This window comes from Microtus ochrogaster, chromosome 8, assembly GCF_000317375.1.
Source record: "Microtus ochrogaster isolate Prairie Vole_2 chromosome 8, MicOch1.0, whole genome shotgun sequence".
Classification (NCBI taxonomy): Eukaryota; Metazoa; Chordata; class Mammalia; order Rodentia; family Cricetidae; genus Microtus; species Microtus ochrogaster.
Window position 1 is genome coordinate 5,591,316 of NC_022015.1, and position 16,434 is coordinate 5,607,749.

General features: G+C 42.4%; 1 protein-coding gene across 1 annotated transcript in view; it reads left to right on the top strand.

Annotated features, from left to right (window-relative positions):
* The window catches only part of Spon1 (spondin 1), a 301,648-nt gene that overhangs the window by 135,062 nt on the left and 150,152 nt on the right, over window positions 1–16,434 (top strand). Inside the window, exon 5 of the mRNA XM_013347692.2 lies at window positions 1,079–1,201. Coding sequence (XP_013203146.2) covers window positions 1,079–1,201 — 123 coding nt within the window. The remainder of the gene's footprint in view (window positions 1–1,078; window positions 1,202–16,434) is intronic.

Consider the following 16,434-nt stretch of genomic DNA (forward strand, 5'->3'; position numbering starts at 1 on the left):
GTCAGGCAGCTGAGCAGACTGGGAGCACTAAGGCAGCTAGGGCTGTGGGCTTAACAATCAGAAAGGCTGAATTTATTCATGTAATCTCTCTTTCCCTACTTATCAGCTACTCACAGCTAAAAATGGGGGCGGAAAAGGAATCTTAAGTTTCCCTGGCTGCCACTACGCTCAGAAGTGAGCTCGTGAACACATTTGCAGCTCCCACGCCCCCCCCCTCCTCCCAGGATAGTCTTTGAGAGCACCAGAAGAGACACAACTGCATATGACTCCCTCTTAATTTCCAGCAATTCTTTAAGCCTCCGTTCGCTCTCACTTTCCTCCCATCCCTGCATCCGCGCTGGTCCAGTGTTTGGACCCTGAAATAGATACGCGTTGCTCTCAACATCTAGTAGAGAGACGCTAGTGTGAAAGAGATGGGGAGGAAGCCAGGATAGAGAAAGAACAATGGGGTGAGGGCTGGAGAGGCAGTTCCCTGGTTAAAAGTCCTTGCTCCTCTTGCAGATGACCCAGGTTTGGTCCCCGGGGCTTGCATCAGGTATTTCACAATCATCTGTAACTCCAGCTCCAGGAGAACTGACACCCTCTTCTGGTCTTCTCAGGCACCTGCACACATATGCATTCACACACACACCAAAAAAAAAAAATCTTTACAATAAAAAGAATACCTGGGCAGTGGTGGCACACGCCTTTAATCCTAGCACTTGAGAGGCAGAGGCAGGCAGATCTCTGTGAGTTCAAGACAAGTCAGCCTGGTGTACAAGAGCTAGTTCCAGAACAGCCAGGACTGTTACACAGAAAAATCAGAAAACCAAACCAAAACAAAAGGAGTAAAAGCATTGATTTCCCATAGAATGCCTCAGATTATGAGACCAAGAGCTTTGATTTTTTTATTTGAAAACTAGATACTCATAGTTGAGAAATATAAACTCCATAGCAATCCAAGCACTGGTCCTGAGTCTTGCAAACCAGTACAAGTGCACTGCTCCTTCTTTATGTGGGGATCAAGGATGAGACAAGCAGCTGCAAGAACGCCTCTTACAAGGCCCCAACTGCTTTCTAACTTGACTTCCTGTTCCAGATCCCACACTCGATGGGGTGACGGACAGACCCATCTTGGACTGCTGCGCCTGTGGAACTGCCAAGTACAGACTCACGTTTTATGGTAACTGGTCTGAGAAGACTCACCCGAAGGATTACCCTCGTGAGTACTTGATGGGTCATGGGAAGCACATTGTTGGTGCTTTGTCTGATCACAGATTCCACGGGCTGAGCTATGTCAGGCCTGCTCGTTATTAGCCACTGATTCGTGAAACTTGCACCCCAACAAAGTACATTCACGGCCACGTGCAGACATAACCCTAGTATGCTTTTAGGGCTTTTATAAAAATGTTGTTCTAAGAGTTTTGTGATTACTTGAGGTTCTTAAAACAGTTCCTGAAGTCCAGTTACTGTGTCTTCAAGCCAAGTATTTTATAGCCTCGGTCCTCCTAAAACAGCTGTACCCATGTTATGGAATAGACCATTTGTTAGAGAGAGCTGGCAAACGGAGTCTCTTGACTCCACAGACAGTGTAACAATTACTCAGTATCCTCAACCATAGTAAGGTGTCAGTCATTAATCGATACACCATTTCTCTCCTGGTTCCAGATGTCACCTTCTAATGCCACATGGCACCAGGCTCAGAGCAGCCAATACCAATCTATGAGAGTTGTCGGGAGGCCCCAAACTTGCTATGCGGGGGACTAGAGCCTACAATAGGACAGTTCTCCACTGTTTTTAGTCTAACAAGTCTGTAAAGAGCCAGGCACTGTGCTAAGCCTGATGGTCAGGAAGAAAAAAGATGCAGTTGCAAGTCCCATATTATTTGGGAAGTCAAGTAATCACAGTAAATGTGTATCTGTGAATGGTGAGCTGAGTACACGTTACCCAACACGTTTGCCGATGGCATATCCCTGAATTGGAACCTACCTTGTTCCATGGATAAACTTCTTGAAAATCAGAAAGAGGTCGCCATTTGTCCAGATAAGCAATGCTCTGCCTTCGCTTTAAGACCTGGGAGGGCCCATTCTCTGTGGCCTTGGGAAGCAGGCTGGCTGTGGGTGGCACTGGGCGTATTGTGTCTGGGCAAGGCCTGATTTGTTCTGAGGCATCTATTTCACTCTGAAGTTACCACAGCTGGGAAGATCTGCAGAAACGGGAGAGGAGATTAAAAAGAGGAAAAGGGCACATGGCAGGGACTTAAGTAAACCCTGGGCATATCAGAACCTCCCTGGTGCCCACGCAGCCCACCCAGTGGGGACTGCAGCATTCCTGGCTAGATCAAGGCTTTATAATTTAATTTAACCCACATAAAGTTGAAGTTTGGGATCTTAACAGCCACTGGCTGTTCATTCCTCAGACTCTAGGATTCAGCCTGCTCTGCTCTCAACTGGGTGGGAGACCTGTGTGAACAAACTTGGCTCCTCTCCCTGAGAGGGACACTTAGAGCCAGAATGCTGCTGTGTGGCTGGGGGTGGGGGTGGGCGAGAGGGGATATGTCCTACCGTGTCCCCACTAACAGAAGAGAGAAAATGGCTGGGGTCATTACTCATTTTTTTGTGACCCTAAGGAGTTTTTCTCATTTCTATTTGACTACTGTTGGCTCCCAGAATTTAGGTGGTTGTGGGGAGAGAACAAAAATCATTGTTTCTGGGCCTCTGGGGCAAACCACATGCAAACCTACAGAGAATTTCTGTGGTGTCGCCGAAAGCTTAATCCATGCAGCAGATGTGTGTTCCTGGTTCCTGGGATTGTGCCACTGTCAGGCATCTCATTACAGAGCCAGGCTCTGCCCTGATTTTTCTGTTGGAAAAATTCATCACCAAATACAGACTAGCATTTACCACGGTGTGTGGGATTTCCTCCATGGGCAGTTTCTTCCCTAAGACTGGGAATTCTTCTGGGAGGAAAGTCGTGAGCTTTGTCCTTGCACGTGTCTCTTCCCGAGAATTGGATGGCATCTGTGGGACACACCTGCTGCCATCTGGGAGGCAGGGGTCGAGTGGACACTGAGTCCTGATGGCCGGTGCTGAGCAGGGAGCATGGATCAGACCTTCCTCAGAGGGCAAAGGGTGAACTTGGATGCCTGAAGGACCAGAGCCACTGGGAAGGACACAGGCAATGTCAGTGATGGCTTCTACTGATCTAAGCTGCAGGGATAATTCTGTCTTGAATAATTTGTCCCATTGTCAGGCCAGAGAAGCTTGCTGACAACAAACTGTCAAAAGCCAAGTCCCTTGTATCCTTTTAATTAGTCATCCAAAATGTCATTTTCCAAGCAGGCAGGAATCTGGGGACAGTGGTTCTCAGCCTCTTCAGTTAACATGATTAAGAATCACAGAAAGTATGGTTATACTTCTGTTAAATCTCTCAGTGTTCACCTCAGAAACAATGAGCTTTTTAATTAGTAATTTTAAGTACATATAGTAGTAATAAACACATTGTATGTTTAATAAATTTATCACCTGTCAACATAAAAACATTATATTTAATTAAAATGATTGTGTTATCCAAAAAAGTTGTGAAAAGAATGTCATTGTTCTCTGTAGTATGTTAGGGGAAGGGTCGCTTGTTCATCCCGGCTGCCCAGCCATGAAATAACCACTCAGAAAACCATATTATTTGCAATACTGTTTGGCCAATAGCTTAAACGTATTTCTAGATAAACTCATATCCTAAACCAACCCATCTCTATTATTCTGTATATCGCCACGTGGCTGTGGCCTACCAGCAAAGTTTTAGCATGTCAATCCCAGCTGCGGCTCCATGGCATCTCTCTGCTTGGCCCCTTAGACAGAAGGACCTCCCACGTCAGTGGTGTCTGTCTGGACTAGCAGAAAGCACATGGACTGTCATTCACCTCTGTTTCTGCATTCACCCTATTGTGATACGTTTTTGATAGAAGTACATGTAGAAAATTCTAGACTACATGCATGGAGAAAGGAAGAGTGTTTTGGAGAGTTAGAGAGATGTCTCAGTGGTAAGGGCACTTGCTATTCTCACCAAAGCTCTGGGTTTGATTCCATGCACCCACAAGACGTGGCTCACAGCAATATGTAAAGTGAGTTCCAGGGAATCTGATGCCTTCTGCTGGCCTCTGCTGGCCCCTGCACACATGTGGTACACATGCAGATGAGCAAGCATGCACACATACACATAGGAACAATTTTAAAGGTGTTTTAATAATATTTCCAGATACCAACATATAATCTTTGCTACTATACCACAAACTACTTCCGAATCTACCAATAGTCGAGTTTTTCTAAGTCCAGTTACAGTGTGGGATATGAGGTTGTGCCAATGGGTTTGTATTCTGTGGCTCAAAACCACTGTTCCAGATGGATCCTTTGCAGATCCATGATGGTGTAGCCCTGATGCTGACTATTTGGAAAATACCAGCTTATTGACAGTCACAGATCACCCAAATGCCAAGATTTCACATTATCAAAATCATATCCATTTCCATATCAGTTCCTGACAGAGCCCTTCAGGAAAGTGTTGGAAAACCAGGAAACTCTCAAGTTCACAGTAACAGCCAGAAGTTGTCCAAGATTCTGACTTTTGCTTGAAAACTCAAAGTTTATTACTGGCGACAGATACTGGCAGTTGTTTTCCTTGAAGTGACAGACTTGCTTCATTTTTTGAGAAAAATGTCTGCCAAATTCCCAAGTCTGAATAACTGTAATTTGCCTGTCATTAGTTCTTCAAGTAAGGATGATGTTTATGAATGTACAAAGTGGCTAGTCTGACTTACACCTACAAGAAGCATTAAGTACATCTACTGAGGACGATCAGAATCCATAGAGAAGAACTTCTGTGCATTTTATATTGCTTTTCCATTTCCCAATTAGTCACTCTGAATAATAAGGTATGTATCCATCAGTAAAAACTTCAAGTGACTCATTTCTCTGCTATATGAAGGACACTCATGTGAAATTGAGTCTTTTGTTTGCTGTGAACATGTGGCCCTGAAGAAGGCATCCACTACTAATACAGGCCAAGGCTGTTGCCTTGGCCCATCTTCAATGCCAGTGCCAACATACTACAGTAAGAACATAATATCTTAAATTTGTTATGAAATGGTTTTAATCTCTCAGATTCCCCAAAATGATCACAGGGTTCCCAGGAGTCTGTGGATCACACTTTGATAACCTCTGCAATGGGATAGTTGGGTGTTCAACTCTTGGGTGTCTTTAAGTAACTTAGCTTTGAAAATCGAAGTGGATGCTACATGAAGGACTGAACAACAGCATGCACCTTCAGCCTCCTGTACCTTCAGCTGTCACGTACCTCAGCTACTATGCACCTTTAACTGTCATGTGCCTTAGCTAGCATACACCTTCAGCCACTACATACCTCAACTAGCATGCACCTTCAGCCATAGTGAACCGTGTCTGCAGATCTCTCTTCTCACCATTGTACAAAGTGGTGTCTCCTGAATGATGCTTCTGGGGTTCTTTCCATGGGAGAACTCTGCATTCCTCTCTCTGGGAGGGGCTAGGTATGGTAAACTGAGATGGAGGCAGGAGGATGGAGCAAATCGCTTCTGGTACTCCTCCTCTCTGGTAGTGTCTGCATCTCTGCTGGACATCTGAAAATTGTGGAACTCTTTCAAAACACGCCCATTCATGAAGCTCTTGAAATACATTTTAAGGCTGGACCATTAAGTTTTACCTCTGAATTTTGGAATGAAAAAGTCTTGACACACAAAAAGGTAGCATTACAAGCTCAGATAGAGAATATCCGAACCAAAATCAAAGCTCAGACAAGATAATTCCTTTTTCCTCCCCTTGGGGTCTATCATGAAACAATCGATAGTTGGAGAACGTCTGAACCAAAACCAAAGCTTAGATCCAAATGATTTTCTTTTGCCTTCCCTTGGGGACTGTCATGAGACAATCACTCCTGCCCTCTGCAGTCAAATTGAACATCTAATAGACAAGCATCTTCTAATGTGAAGTCAACCAATACTAAATTCTATAGCATCCCACCTGCTGTTCTGCGCAGTCAGGCTTAGAAGCCAGAGAGAGCATGTCCGGGTTTGGTGATCTTGAATAGCATTGCTGTAACCCAATGCAAGCATCATGATCCTAGACATTGCCAGACTGCCATTCTCAACCATAGGAAACATGGTAGGTAGTGCTACCCAGAAACAAATGACCAGGCCCATAAAGATGTCTTCAGGGATAGACACATGTCCAGTCTGTACGGAGCTGGGAACTTCGTACCAGATGCTAAGTATCTTTAATCACTAGCTCTCATGAAGATCCTGGGTTCTCGACAAATGCTTCCATACTGTTGACAGCTTGTTATCGCCCCAGGACCAGCCATGATGCATAACTTTCTCCCCTCTGAACATAGCATCAGTTAATACTGTTTGACAAATCAATATTGAAGAATCTTTTTCCAATCAACTTTTAATTTGATGACACATTGACTAAAATATTAATCTGCCTCTTGGAAATATATTCTATATATTTAATTTTAGAGTGACAATCAGCCATCTTCATCATTGAGACTCTTGCTCAAGAAAATTATGCCCACACCCATAAAAAACTACCAAACTAGTATCAACTTGATGACTCTTAATATTTTTATCTTTTATTAATCTAGTTATGTACAAAGTTTCTACATTGTACCCAATTCATTGTATCCTAATTTTATGACTAATTTTCTCTCCCATCTATAAATCCCAAACTTGTCATATTTCAGACAAGTTATATAGCTATTCTTTTATTGGTCACTAACATGATGTCAGGTCTCTAGCTAACCAAGAAAACACTGGAGTTAAAAACTGCACATATGAATAATTTCATAGTAGTCCATCAATACTGCCTTCAGCTCTACATCTCCATGCAAGGGTAAGTCATTGCTGGGTTTTGAACCTCCTTTTCTGTCTGATGTTAGCCTCAAACCAACTACTTGTTACCTACCGGTGTCTACTAGAAATTGATGGTTAGCAAATGCAGAGACCCACAGCCAAACATTAGGCAGAGTCTGGAGAACTCCAAGGAAGAAGGGGAAGAAGGATTAAGGAGCCAGAGGCATCAAGGACACCAGGAGAACACAGTCCACAGAATCAACTCATAGTGTGTCACAGACACTGAGGGCAATCATGGAGCCTGCATGGCCCGTACTAGGTCCTCTACAGGTGTGTTGTGGTTGTTAGCTTGGTGGTTTTGTGGATCTCCTAAAAGTGGGGGTGGGTGTGTCTCTGACTCTTTCTCTTGCTCTTGGGACCCTTTTCCTCCTACTGGGTTGCCTCATCCAGCCTTGATAGGAGGGTTTGTGACTGGTCTTATTGTATCTTGTTATACCATGCTTGACTGTTATCCCTGGGACATTTGCTCTTTTCTGAAGGAGAGTTAGATTTAGGGAGAAGGAAGGTTGTGGGGAAGGAGGATTGGGAGAAGTAGAGAGAGATGAGGCTGGGGCTGGGATGTATTGTGTGAAGGAAGAATAAATAAAAAGGAAAGAAATAAAGAAATTAATAGTTGGAAAAAGTCACTTACAGGTCAGGCAGTGGTGTCTCACGCCTTTAATCTCTCAGGCAGAGGAAGGTGGATCTCTGTGAGTTCAAGGCCAGCCTGGTCTACAAAGCAAGTTATAGGACAGCCAGGACTGTTACACAGGAAAAAAAAAAAAGTCACCCAAAACACGTATTGCTTTTCCCATAAATTCTTCTCCAGTTTCTTCATCAGTTGTTGGTATAAATGAGTTCTTTTGTGTTGTTTTATAATTTTACCACTTTCCTTACCACCCACCCATTTTGCACAGGTTTCCACAGTACTTATCAGACAACTTTAATAGAGGGGAAGCTCTTTCTCCTTTATTTCCTGACTAATCTGGATTGCTTTTTATCTAATAAGCTGTGCTAGCTCCTTAAATAATACCATTGTTATCTCTTCCAATTTGCATACTTCTGCTTTTATGCATCCTATTATCTTCTATTTCTTTTGGATGGTCCCTTTGTTCTCTTGGTAAATTTCCATATTGTTTACTTTATGTGCTGACTTCCCGCCTTTTGTATTTTTGTTTTCATTAATAATTAATGCACTTGAGGCTGTGAACTTTCCTCAGTTGGTCTCTGAGCCTTTCCCAGAGGTCTTACTAGGACCTCTCATGCTCGCTAGTCTCTTGGTAAATGTTTTTGTGCCCTTTATCTTCTGGACATAGTTGTTAATTCGTGGAATGTTTTAAAATCTCTGAAAGATGGAAGATTTTTCATTTGTATATTGGTTTTGATTTTGTTTATTTTGCTTTGTTGTATTTACTGAGATTATTTATTTTAATAACCCAGTGCATTTTTGCCTTAGCAGGCTTTGTCTCTTCCTCCTCCTTGGGTACCAAGTATATACTCTTCCCCACACAGTGCACAGCATCACCCGTCCATGTCAGCCCACAGCCCCGCACTATTTGCCTTTGATCTCATTTCACATATAACACCATAATTAACCATACTAATTTTTTCTTCTAGTTTCATTTTATATGTTCTGATTATCCTATCTTTTTGTCCCTTTTTAAATTTTGTACTTTTTTTCTTTCATTGCCCAGTTGAATCTTCTTCTGGTTGAAAATTTAACTGAGCCAAGTACAGAGGCATGTGATCAGGTGAGCAGGGAACATGAGGAGTCCAAAGTCAGCCTCAGATATAAAGCAAATTTGAGGCCAGGCTGGGCTCCTTGATACCCTGTCCCCGTCTCAAAACAATAACAACAAAAAGTTGTCCAATTCTCTTTTGTTTCTTGTAGTGATTGTCTTTGATGTAAGACACATATTTATGTTAGCTTCACAAACATGTTGATGTCATCACCTTCCCCTGAACTTTTGTACACCCTTATGATCCTTAGCTCCCTACCATCTTTCCACCAAAATGCACACTTTATGTTGATTGATTTCTAGAATTTGACTTCCTTATCACTAAAATTTCTTTCTCAAGTCTTTGGTTTGTGTGATTCTAAACAGGCACACACTTTCCTGAAGTTTTGGTTGCCCTTTGACCTTTGTACTTCTCTCACTCAGGTACTTTCTGCAAGGACGTTTTCCTAAATGTGTATGCAAGGCAAGCCCATCAAGGTTCTGCATGCCTGGGAATATTTTGCTACATTCTCACACTTGAGTGACACAGGGCTGACTATGAGACTGAGGTTCAAAGGCGTTTTTCTGCCTACTATTAAGCATGGTGTTCTGACATTTCACTATTTGGACAGGTCGTGTCAGGTTGATTACTGTTGCTTGCTATTCGGTCTGCTCATTCCCTCTGCTTTTCAAGTGTTCCTTCCATCTCTCATCTGTCTCTTTGATGTTCTTCATCTTTCTGTGGATAGCACTGGGTATAGACTTAAAAAAATAGTTCCTTCTTTAGCAAATCCTTTCCACGTAAGATCTTGCTTTTGCCTCTTCCTTTAATACTAAGAAGTGATTGTTGTCAAGCCTTTTGCCTCCTGGCCTCTTGTCTCCTCTTGTTTTTCATTTTTGAGTCTCTGCCCTTGTTAGCTATAACTGTCAACTTGACACTGCCTAGATTCATCTCTCTGAGAAGGCAGTCTCGGCTTTTACTCATAACACACAGGCATGTGTGTGCGCTGCTACTCCATAGCACTTTGGTGCGTGCTCCCTGAGAAAGACGTTCTTGTATAAAATTGCTGTATGCTTAATCCTGACGCTGATAAAAATGATGCCTAATCTGAATGCTTTGTTTAAGTTACAGTAATCATGCCTCTACTGTCTTCTTCATGGAGACCACATAATATCATATGATGCAAGCTTTCTACATGAGTAGTATGGGCAATATTAAATGTTCTAGAAGCTACATTTAAGAAGTAAAGAGAAGCAATAAAATTAATTTTTTTAGATTTCTTTTATGTGTATTAATGTTTTACCTACATGTATGGGTGTGTGCCATGTGCATGCCTGGCTCACCTGGAGGCTGGAAAGGGTCTCAGACCCCCTGGAAATGAAGTTGCAGAAAGTTGTGAGCCACTATGTAGGTTCTGGGAATTGAACTTCAATAAGAAAAACAAGTGCTCTTAACTGCTGAGCCACCTTGCCAGCCCCCAATAAAACTAAATTTAATGTACTATTTTATTGAAGCCAGACCTCAAATCATGCCATGTTAGAATATAATTAGCCTGAAAATTCATTACGACATATTTTGCATTCTTTCTGCAATGCTAAGATCTGGTACCTATTTCGCATCCAGACTTTCCGTATTTTAGTCACACAGTAGCCTTGTGTAAATATTGGCTACCATATTGCCCAGAACAGCCCTGCAGCAAGGAAAAGAAGAGTTTCCCCCAGAATCCCATCCAGTATTTCACACTGCAGTCACTTGTCATGCATTTTTCATCACACTCAAGACGAAACACTTCCTTGGGCTTTTTGACTCTCCTGCCATGGATGTTTTTGAAGAGTGCCCAGAAGTTATCATACAGGCTGTCCTTTGGTTTGGTGTCATTGATGTTTCCACTCGATTAGATTGAGGTTATGCATCTTCAGAAAGGATTCCATGGTCTTTATGGATCTGTGTGTTAATTGCTAACTTGTGTTTGGTTCTTTTCTTCTACTTGTTTGGGTTTTTTAGTTGTTTTTTAAATGTTCGTTTACATATATATGTATGTATGTATGTGGCTTTCCTGAGCTTGCATGTATCACATGCGTGCAGGTACCCTTGGAGGCCAGAGGGCATCTGATCCCTAGGAACTGGAGTTTGTTGCCCGATGTGACTGCTAGGGACCAGATCTGTGTCCCCTACAGAGTAGAAGGTGTTCCTGACTACTGAGCTGCTTCTCCAGCCCCCTTCTACCTGTATCTGCTTTGGGTTATTAATATCTTCCTCTGTCTTTGAAGATCTGCGCTGTGCTTAGGTTGTATTTTTGACCCATCTGCTGTTACAAAGCTGCTTCCTGCCCTGCTTGCTTCCTGCTCAGTAGCTACATTTGCCAGGCCTCTAGTTCCTCTGCAGGATCACGTGTTTCTCTGCCGAGGTAACTGCTATGCCTGTTCTGGAAACAGGAGGAGGTGAAGCCAGGAAGGGAGGCCCAGGCATTGGCTCAGTGCTGTCAAAGCCCTCCTTTGCTTCCATTCTACAGCACCCAGTGCAGAACCACCTGGGATCCCTTCAGCACCTCAATGTCTCTACTGGTTCCTTGGACCTTGTGTTTTTCTCAACTTAAATGTTTCCCAGGACAGAATTTAGAGGACAAGGAGCATCCTTGGGAGCCTGCAGTAAAATTCCAGCTTAGACACTCTAACTCTAGACAGCGTCTGCCCTTTCTGCTGTATTGCAGGATGTTTGGTTAGCTTTTAAACATCTACCATCTCCTCGTCATTATGCTATTCTGATGGTGGGGGTACAAATACCTTGTTCTAAAATTGTATATGTATTGATTTCTGTATTTTACTGTGGTTACTTTCTATTTATTGCTGTGCTCTGTAATATCATTGCATTCTCATTAACTCTAGCCTCTGTCATTGCATAACTAACAAATTATCTTATTTTAATCACTGGTGCCTTAAATTATATTCTGCCTACAGTCTTGCTTGGTTTTTGTTTTTTCTGATATATCTTAAGTTAGTTTTCTTTTTAATTTTTTTTTTTTTTTTAGTAATTTCAGACTTTCTAAGGTTCACCCTATTGGAAGCCATACCCTTGTTTTGTTCTGTTTTGCCTCCCAAATCTTTCGCACTTACAGTAGCCGGGTCTCCCACAGGTTCTTCTCTGCTAGGCTGCTGTCCACCTCCCAGACGACTATTGTTTTAGACTTTCTTTGGTTTAACAAGAACAGTGCGTTTGTTTGGCTTGGATTTTGTGTGTATTTCGTTCTCGTTGTCACCCATCTTTTTTTCTCCCTCATCTGATTAACTGTCAGTTTATAAGAAATGGGCTGGGGGATGGAGCACAGTGGTAGAATACTTGCCTTGCATGCTTGAGACGCTGGGTTCAGTCCAGCTTTGCAAATATTAATTAATTAATTACAGGTAAGTAGAGAGCTGGAGAAATGGCTCAGCAATTAAGAGCACTTGTTGCTCTTACAGAGAACACGGGCTTAGCTCCCAGCCCTGAGGTGGTAGCTTCACAACCATGCACAGCTCAGTTCTGGGAATCCCTTACCCTCTTCTGCACAGACGCTGCAATCTCACTGTACACACAACATACATGTGTGTGGGAAGTAAAATGAATATAGACGAGAATGAGTAAATCTTAAGAATAAAAATAAGCAAGGATTTCATTTCTAGTTCTTCTAGATAGCCACAACTTTTAGGAATAGCAACTTTGATTCACTTCATCAAAAATTTTTGAGATATTTTTCTCAGCCCTTCCCACTTCCATTTTACACTGTTTTCATTTGGTGCTTGCTTTGTTTCTTTTCAGCGGCCTTTATTCTGACAGTCCTTAACTGGAAATTCCTCTCCCAAACAACAGTTCTGCTAGGAGTTGTAATTATTTATCTATTCAATTAATACTTATTAATTCGGGATTTCTTACAATCTTTTATAGCCTTATCTTTATTCTTTTAAGACCTATTATTTCAAGGATACTAGGAAGCCAGTGTTCATTCAATAGTGCATGATTTTTGTTCTTACATTTGAACATTTTTTAAGTTATTTTCACTTGGAAAATAACTGGATTAAAAACCCAAATCCTTTTTTATTAAAACTTTATTGTAAAGAACTTGTAAATAAAAATAGCATCACATACCAAAATTAACCAGAGCCAGAGTCTATACATCTCAATGAACTTCTATACAGTTAGAACAGTCATTCTGAAACTGTGAAGCCTCACGTTGAATTTTATATTTTCAATACTAAATATATTTTATTGCACCTATCCTCTAACAACAACAAAAGTCCATGACAGAGTAAAACTAGAAAAATAATTAGCCTTCTGTGTCTATTATGGATTTTTACTGTATGCTTTGTACATGGTTTTCTATTTTAGTGAAGAAACATGGTTTCCGTACACTTACAACCAGATTCCTTAGACAGAATCTGCAGCTTAGCTCCCTGTGGGATATGTGTTTTTCTTTTGCAGCTGAAATATTTTGTTTTTTGTTTTGTTTTGTTTTTATCTAGGCCATGTTAAGTCAATATGAGGGTTCTATTCGTCCCTCCATCTGTTTCATTCACAGTGACATTTTTCTTCTAGTTGGTCTTTTATTTTATTTCTTTCTCCTTTTGTTCTTTGCCATTTGCTCATTCATTCTATGCAATTAGTTTGTGCTTTCTCCTGCCTTAGGAATCCCTGCTTCTCCCAGAATGCTCCAGCCTCCATTTCTGTTTGTCCATTTTCCTTCATGCTCTGCATATGGCACTCTGTGGCACTCAATCATGTATCTGGCACCCACCCTTGCTTGTTGCTGGCTGCCCCTTCCTCCCACAGGATCTCTTCTGAAACAGGCAGAATGTCTTTCTTACATGTTTACCACACATCTTGTAAGTTTCCTTGATCATGTTTTGATTCTCACTCCATTTTATGGTTTGTTGATTTCTACTCCCTACACCTACCCTACTCTGTACCAGATTTTCAATGTACCTTCCTTCTGGTGCTGCCAAACACGTGAGAGTGCCTGTTTCTCTGCTACCCACTCTTCCTTGACTTTCTCTTGATGATATGGTATTTTTCTCATTGCTGTAATAAAGCACCATGACCAAGACAACTTATAAAGGAAAGGTTTAGTTGAACTTACAGTTCCAGTGGATAAGAGTTTGTCATGATTGGGAAGTATAGCCAGAGGCAGCAGGCATGGCAGCTAGAGAAGCTAGGGGCTCACATCCTGAACTGTAAGAAAAAAAGTTGAGAATGTGAACTGGGAATGACATGTGGCTTTGAAACCTCAATGCCCACTGCCAATGACATACTTTTTCTAGCAAGGTTTCTAAACCTACCCAGACAGCACCACCAACTGGGGACCATCTAAGCCTATGGGAGGCCATTCTTATTTAAACCACTATACCCACTGAGGACTTCTGAAACCTTCACCTCCAACCATTTCATTGGCATTTGAGTGGGTCATAAAAGTGTAACAGCTAAAGCCTCTTTTTTCCTTCATCCTCCCCCTAGAAGCTCAAATATGAAATCTTTTGAGCACACCCTTTCCTAAGTAAGATGCAACTATTTAGGACTGGCCATCCAAAATGCTGTCTTGTATAAAAGAATTGTGTTTCTCAGAGATGACTTCCATTACCCCTGAGATAAGTAAGCTAGCTTTCTGATACTCTCTGGCCCTTTACTCCTGCTGCTTGGCAGTTTCCAGAACATGTGATTGCATCATCATTCACATAGCTTAAATGGCCACCTGCTCTGCAATGATTTGATTGTGGAGAGGGGAGGGATAGAATTCATTGGCCAGTCACGGATTCATTATCATGGAAGTCTAAAGCTACCTGTTTCCCAGAGGGGGAAGAAGTATGGGCATTGACTGTGATGTTTGACCCCAACCCAGCAGTTTTCTTGAACAATTTCCTTCAAGCCTATTTGAAAAACCCTGAGATGCGATTTCAAGAAATGTAGGTTTTAACAAGAAAAACTTCACTGGGTGTGGTGGTGCATGCCTTTAATCCCAGCACTCAGGGGGCAGAGGCAGGTGGATCTATGAGAGTTCTAGGCCAGCCTGGTCTGTATAGTGGGTTCCGGGCCTGCCAGGGCTACATAGTGAGACCCTGTGTCAAGAAAGAGAGAGAGAGAGAGAGAGAGAGAGAGAGAGAGAGAGAGAGAGAGAGAGTTTTAATTTTCCTTCTGTGTGAAACTATTCTGACCCCCCCCCCCCCCAAAAGCCTATGAAATTGAGGGTGAGGGCACACAGAGTCCATGAGTGATAGCCTTCCTTCCATATGGTTTCCCAGGAATTTGCACACAAAACTCTGCTGAAGCTAACAGCATTTATGGACTTAAGTTTTCCAAACAATGAGTTGAGAAATACACCCTCAAGAATTGTTTATTCCAAGAAAGACCAGATATTTATAAGCACGAATGGGGTTTCTGCAAAGGTTGGTGCCAGGCACTCTAGCCCTGGCAAGCGTCCCTCTCAATCTGCAAGAATCCTACTACTCCGGGGTTTGAAGCAAAGCAGAAGCATAAAGAAGTCTTTGCAGCTTTTCCCCAGCCTCAGCTAAATTCAGAATGGAGGAACATAACAAGGGGACAAAAGATAACAGGAAATCTCAACACAGACAGCTCTCCCTGATCAGAACCATTGCCTGTGAGCAGGGAGGGGGTGGTGTTGTAATTCCTTTACTAAACTGCTGAGTTGATTGGTTAAATTGAAAGTTATGAGCCAAATGCCCTGAGAGCATCCTGGAACCTTCCTGCGTCTGTACATATTCATGTGGTCCTAATGACCCTCACTGGAGGGGAAAAAGCAAGGACTTCCTGCAGGGAATGCATGAAGAAAGGCTTGGGAGGAAACAAAACTTTTAGAATAGCCAGCAAGAGTTTAATTAAACTCTAGCATTACAAGCTTGCCTCAAAACAGCAAAATGTACCACATTTCGCCCCCACATGGAGCTGCTCCGGGTCCTTGCAGCTCAAGTGGAAAGAACAATGGGATGTATAAAGCTTTCCCTCCACATCTGGCTCCTTGAAACAGGGCTAAGAGGTTTCTGGAGGGTCTCCTGGCTGCAGCAGTTACTGTTTACAGATGTGCGTGGCTTTCAGTCATTGAATGCAAATGGCATCCGCTTTGTTGTCCACACCCTGGGAAAACCAAAAGGAGGGAATAAAGCGCCTTTATCCGCCCACCCACATTGGGATTCAGAACAGTCTTTTCAGGTTTACTGGGTCCCTAAGCAACCTTTGAAGAGAGCTGTCCATCTGTCTGACTGCCCCTTCTCCAGCACACATGGATTCCTTTGACTTTGCTTCTCTGGTCTCTGGTTCCATCTTTGGTCCATCGACTATGTTTTTTGGTTAACATGTCTTACATTCAGGGATCCCAGGCTAATTCTGCCTGCCTTGTCAGTGCTGGTTGGTATTCTGAAAGCAAGCTCATCAGCAGAAATGAAGAGGACAAGCTTTTAAGGCAGAGGCTGAAAAACAGAAAAATAGAAAAGAAAAAAAAAAAAAAAGAACCTGGAGTAAGGAGAAGAGAGCGAGCAAGTTTCTGCTGGAATTCTTAACCTCGACACCAAATGTCATCAGCATGAAAACTGAATGAGAGCATTTCAGAAGTGGGAGGCTGCAATCCATGTTCCTTTTACAAGCAAAAGGCCAAGAGTGGCCAGGGGTTCAGCAGTCCTCTGTTGAAAGACAAAATATAGCATGCAATCTAGACTAACCTAGAAGTCAGAACCATCCAGCAGTTTCAAACCAGAGACTTACTAGAAGGCTTAACGAAGATTGCCTTACTCATTTCGTGCCTCAGTTTCCTCATTTGCAAAGCAAAGCACACCCCAAAC